This window comes from Atta colombica, unplaced genomic scaffold (assembly GCF_001594045.1).
Source record: "Atta colombica isolate Treedump-2 unplaced genomic scaffold, Acol1.0 scaffold87, whole genome shotgun sequence".
NCBI lineage: Eukaryota > Metazoa > Arthropoda > Insecta > Hymenoptera > Formicidae > Atta > Atta colombica.
Genome location: NW_017259580.1, coordinates 184,031 through 189,542, shown reverse-complemented (window position 1 = coordinate 189,542; position 5,512 = coordinate 184,031). Strand labels below are relative to the sequence as shown.

At 34.7% G+C, this 5,512-nt stretch overlaps 1 protein-coding gene across 2 annotated transcripts; it reads left to right on the top strand.

Annotated features, from left to right (window-relative positions):
* The first annotated feature begins 211 nt into the window (after positions 1 to 211).
* On the top strand, positions 212 to 5,103 carry LOC108693060 (embryonic polarity protein dorsal-like). Of its 2 annotated transcripts, none has more exons than XM_018201728.1 (7): positions 212 to 587; positions 1,269 to 1,355; positions 1,430 to 1,623; positions 1,700 to 1,943; positions 2,034 to 2,177; positions 2,947 to 3,137; positions 3,253 to 5,103. In XM_018201728.1, the coding sequence occupies exons 2-7, from the start codon at positions 1,304 to 1,306 to the stop codon at positions 4,816 to 4,818; spliced, it is 2,391 nt and encodes a 796-aa protein (XP_018057217.1). In that variant the 5' UTR covers positions 212 to 587; positions 1,269 to 1,303; the 3' UTR covers positions 4,819 to 5,103. The 2 variants fall into 2 exon arrangements, with proteins under 2 accessions (XP_018057217.1, XP_018057218.1); XM_018201729.1 differs by lacking the exon at positions 212 to 587 and adding an exon at positions 821 to 1,090.
* The last annotated feature ends 409 nt before the right edge of the window (positions 5,104 to 5,512 follow it).

Below are 5,512 nucleotides of genomic sequence, written 5' to 3'. Positions count from 1 at the left end.
TTTATATATATATATATACATTTTATAGTATCGTGACAGTAGTATCTGCTAAATTTATATATATATATATACATTTTATAGTATCGTGACAGTAGTATCTGCTAAATTTTGATTACGCTGCGCGCGGAGCGCACCAGATCAGAAATCTCTTGTTCATCCTCTCGCTCCCTCCGCTTTCATACGTCGGTCGGTCGGTCGGTTGGTCGGTCGGTCGATCAGTCAGCTTGAGTCAGTCGCTAGTATCATCCGGTCAGGTCGGTTGTTCTCATATCACGAGCTCGCGGATCGAGTACGCAGAACGCAGCGCAATTAACAGCAGTTAACGCGCGCGAGGCCAGTCATCGGTCGTCCAACCATCTATCATCAATCGTAGAATAACGGAAGTACGAATACTACATTTCCGTATTGTGATCCATCTCCGGCTGTTTTTCTCCCATCTGCGGGTCGTGATTTTGCGTAGCAAAGAAAATCACATCTCTTATTAGGACCGCACGCATCTCTCGTGCTCGTCGTCGCTGTTCACAATTCATCAACTCGAACAACGCTAGGCCTCAAGAGTATATATAGCATGTTGATTTGTGCAGCAGGCAAGTCTTTCTTTTTTCTTATTACTCGTATACTCTCTTTCCTTCTTCCTCTCTCTCTTTCTCCCTCTCCCCCCCCTCTCTCTTTCTCTCTCTCATTCCATCCTTCTATTTCCCATCACATTGTCCTACGATAGTTTAATTATAGATACGCGGTCTGTACGGGCTTAAGCTCGCCTAAAATAATGATTGAATCAGCTTCACGTCCTTCTTCGCGCTCCTTTTTCCCCCGGGACACTTGCGTGCAATGTTTCTGGATATATCCCCGTGTACACAAATATATGGAACGAACAGCTGTCGTTCTAGAACCCTGAAGGCTTCATCTGGAAATTGTTTGTCTTCCTAATTGTCGATGCTGACTCGAATATATGTTTGCAACATCGCAACTTACTCAAATGTAGTAATGTACATTGTAGTGTATGAATTCAATTTAAAATATTGAAAATACATATTAAGAGAAATGAAATATGCTGATCTAAAAAGATAATTGAAGAGATATGAGATGTGTAAGATATCATGAATCTTCTCATTATTCATTAAGATTTGTTTTAAGTTGTTCAGCAATTCGAGTATTCGAATTTATTTTTATTGCTAAAATAGAAAAATTTTAAATACTTTTTGTAATTACATATCAAATAATAATTACATATCAAACCAATTGGTGTATTTATAATTATATTTCAGATGGACAAAGTTCAGTATATTAAAGACTCACAGTCATGGAACAATTCAATGGCATAAATGATGGAGATATTAATATAAGTGATATCAGTAAGTATCTTGAATATATATTATGTATTTTAATATAGTTTTGTATAGTTGTGTGTGATGCATACTATTTTTAGTTGACGTCATTCAAACCACTGATCCTGATTCTATGGCTACTATAGTAATGGATAGTGAACAGCCACGTGTTGAGATTTTAGAACAACCAGCCAGTAAAGCACTCCGATTTCGCTATGAGTGTGAAGGCAGGTCAGCTGGCAGTATACCTGGTGTCAATAGTACACCAGAGAACAAAACTTTCCCTAGTATACGAGTAAGTTGTGATCGGTCCAGTGAGACTTCGAGTCTTTCTTTCTTCTTATTTCTATATGCTTATAATATTCCTGTAGATCGTGGGTTATAAGGGTCGTGCCATGGTAGTTGTGTCCTGTGTAACAAAGGATGCCCCCTACAGACCTCATCCACATAATCTTGTTGGCAAGGAAGTATGCAAGCAAGGTGTTTGTACAGTAGAAATTCCATCGGGAAATATGGTTGTTACTTTTTCAAATTTAGGCATTCAATGTGTGAAAAAGAAGGACATTGAAGAAGCTCTTAGAATGCGTCAAGAATTACGAGTGGATCCTTTTCGAAGTATGTATAATTTTTTCATATGTATATACATATATTATGATATTTTTTCAGTAATTTAGAGTTTGGTTATGAAGAGATAAATTATTGCAGCTGGTTTTGAACATAGGAGACACCCAACTAACATAGATCTTAACGCAGTGAGATTATGTTTCCAAGTTTTTTTGGAAGGATCACAGAAAGGAAAATTTAACAAGCCTTTAGCGCCCATTGTATCTGATCCTATTTATGATAAAAGTACGTACTATATATCATTAAAAAATATATATATATATATATATTTACATACAATAATTTATTATAATCTTTCCACGCTATTATCTCCCAAACTATTTATTACTCGGAAAAAATGTTTCAAATAAAATTTACTCTATTCTACTTGACAAATTACTAACATCTTTCGAGAGAATGGAACTATCATTCAAGAGACAAAATAAATCAATGCGTTCATTGAGAGATCATGAGGAGAAGCTAATCGTGCTAAAACTCGCTATTAAAGTATATTTGTACTCTGGCAAATGTGTCTTCTAAAAAGTTCATTTGAAAGTTTATTGATGAGAAAATTACTGACTTCATACAATTATAGTTAATTTTGAATGATTTTAAATCATCTTGGATAGTTTTGAAAGATCAACACACTATCATAAGCCAATAAACTTGTTTTAAAGTACGCCTAATTAAAAAACAAAATATCGTTCTATATTAGAAAAAAAAACAAAGATCTCTTTCAAATCTCCAGTGACATTTACACAGTTGGAAAAAAATGTGTGCTCATGAGATTCTCTTCTCGAAACAGAGTAAATTTTATTTGAAACATTTTTTTCAAATAATGAATGGGAAATATATGGAAAGATTAATAAGCCCCTGTGTGTGTGTGTGTGTGTGTGTGTGTGTGTGTGTGTGTGTGTGTGTGTGTGTGTGTGTGTGTGTGTGTGTGTGTGCGCGCGTGTGTGTGTGTGTGTATGTGTATTTAGAATTAAAATTTCTACTTACTATTATGTTTCAGAGGCAATGTCAGATCTTGTGATCTGCAAATTGAGTCATTGCAGTGCACCAGTCGCTGGTGGTATAAATATGATTTTGCTGTGTGAAAAAGTTGCGAAGGAAGATATACAAGTGAGATTTTTTGAGGAGAGAGATGGGCAATTAATCTGGGAAGGATACGGCGATTTTCAACCGACGCATGTACATAAACAAGTAAGTCAACAACAACAGTATATGTAAACTTTGAATTACACTGCAACAGTTAGTGCAATACAATAGTAAAAATATGATTCATTTGTCTGTATTGTATTATCTATCGTTCTTATAGACGGCGATAGCGTTCAGAACACCTAGCTATCGTACACAGGAAGTGGAACAGCCGGTGCAAGCGTTCATCCAACTTAGAAGGCCATCGGATGGTGCTACGAGCGAACCGCTACCATTTCAAATGTTGCCACTAGGTACAGGTAGGCCTGCTTTCTGGTCTTTACGGAAAGCATTTGCCAGGAAGAAGGCAGAATACAGTACCTTCAGTAAAATTTTGTCTGCGGAAACTGTTCTTTTTGATAACGTAACTCCTAAGTTTTCTCGTAATATCGACGAATTCAACAATAATGATCTGGATACGAAAAAATTAAACAATAAAATCTCTGCATTGCGTGCTTTAAACGATTTGTATAACGTAAAAAATCATGTAGATGTGTGTAATGGCGATTTAAAAGCGTCAATAAATTCTATACAAAATGTAGAGCAACCCGTGAAAAGTGCTATTTTGGATTATGAGAATAACGAAATGATGATAATCTCGGGAAGAAACGTGGAAAATAATAAAGAAATTAGCAAATTGTATATTCTTGATAATAATAATGTAGAAAATAATGCATTTAATTCCGAGTATAAAGAAAGAATTATCGATGCGATTCCTTATGCGAAATCCGACGCACAAGAAGATAGCACGTCCGTATCAAAAAATGTAGATAATTCAAAGAATAGGTCAGATTGGTTCGATAATTTTGAAATAGGCAAATGGGTGCAGAAGGGACAAGTGTGCCTTAAGGAAAAGAATAATGAGACGGAATTTAAAAATGAGACAGATGGCAATAAACCGTTTAATGAATTTTTATCGCAAGTGGCTGAGCTTGATCAAATTTATGCTGATACACATAACAAGTTGATACGAGCTGCTACGGAGACCAATCCACAAATGATGGAAATTGATGTTTGTGATAATCAAACTTACACCAGTTTACAAATGGCTATGAAAAATCCAGTAGAGTTGTTCGACATTATCGATGATAGAAAATACGAGGATGTAACCGTCTCTAAACAAGATGCAGAAGTGCCCGTTATGTCTGTAACATTAACAGCTAAGAGAGATGTAATGCATGAGGCGGAGGAAAGATTGCCACCCTTGCCTCCCAAGCGAATACGTAAGATGCCGTCAATGCCACTTTTGCCGCGTCCAATATCTGCTCAAACGCTCACTACCTCACTCATCAAGGCACCGAATAAAAATTTGCCGTCCTTACCCGGTACTTTATCGAAACACGCTAGACAAGGACTATTTTCGAAATTATTTGCTAAAAAAATTAAAAAAGATAAATGTTCAGATCTAAGTAGAGATAGTGATCCGTCATTGAATACTTCATATTTATCGAAAAGTACTATGCAAGATGTTATACAATCACAAAGTCTATATCCTAGTACGAGTGTTAAATCTCTTAAGCTAAATGACGATGAAGCACCATATGGTGTAGATTTAACTGAGGCTGAGCACTATGCTCTATATACTACTATGGCACCACATGCAACTGCCTCAGAATTTGATGAAATGTCTTTTTATTATAGTCTAGTTGAAGATGGGAAAATACTGACGGAAACAAAAGAGACTTAAACTATTTGATAGATGTTTTATTGATCTATTTAATATTTCTTTTTTGTTTATATACTGCCAAATTGAAAATAACTTAATATTTGTACATGAATTAATGATGTTTGAGTCTACCGATTTTGAGTCTGCCGAAATGTGAAGAATATTGTCTTGCATTGCAGCTATAAACTTTTACTATCGTCAGCTCTTATATATTTACAGTTTTTATGACATTCATTTAAGAATGTATTTGTATTTTTAAACCAAAGATTTTTACGGAAAAAAATCGAGAATTTCCTTAAGACATATTGCCACATAAAATGGATCGATTTTTGTAATATCGATCGCATTTATCTAAATGTGCAAAATTCTAGTCTAAACTAAGTGCAATTAGTTTTTTCTTAATGTTTCCTATTAACGATTTTTATAAATGATTTATAAATTAATTGTTTGTCGATAATTGTTATCTCTCTCTTATCAAATGACTACTTTTTTCTAGTCAAGTTTGACGTTATATATTTTCTTATACTTTCATTGTACGTTGCTTTACTGTTGTTAAATTTTATGTGATTATGAATGTATATACAAATGTATATGAAAATTTTTTTCCTTCTCGTCTTGTTATATACTGTTCATTTTAGTATCCTAATATTTTTTTTTTTTTTTACCTTTTAACGGAGATTAGGGTACCCCATTCTTTATCATAGTAAAATGCTTT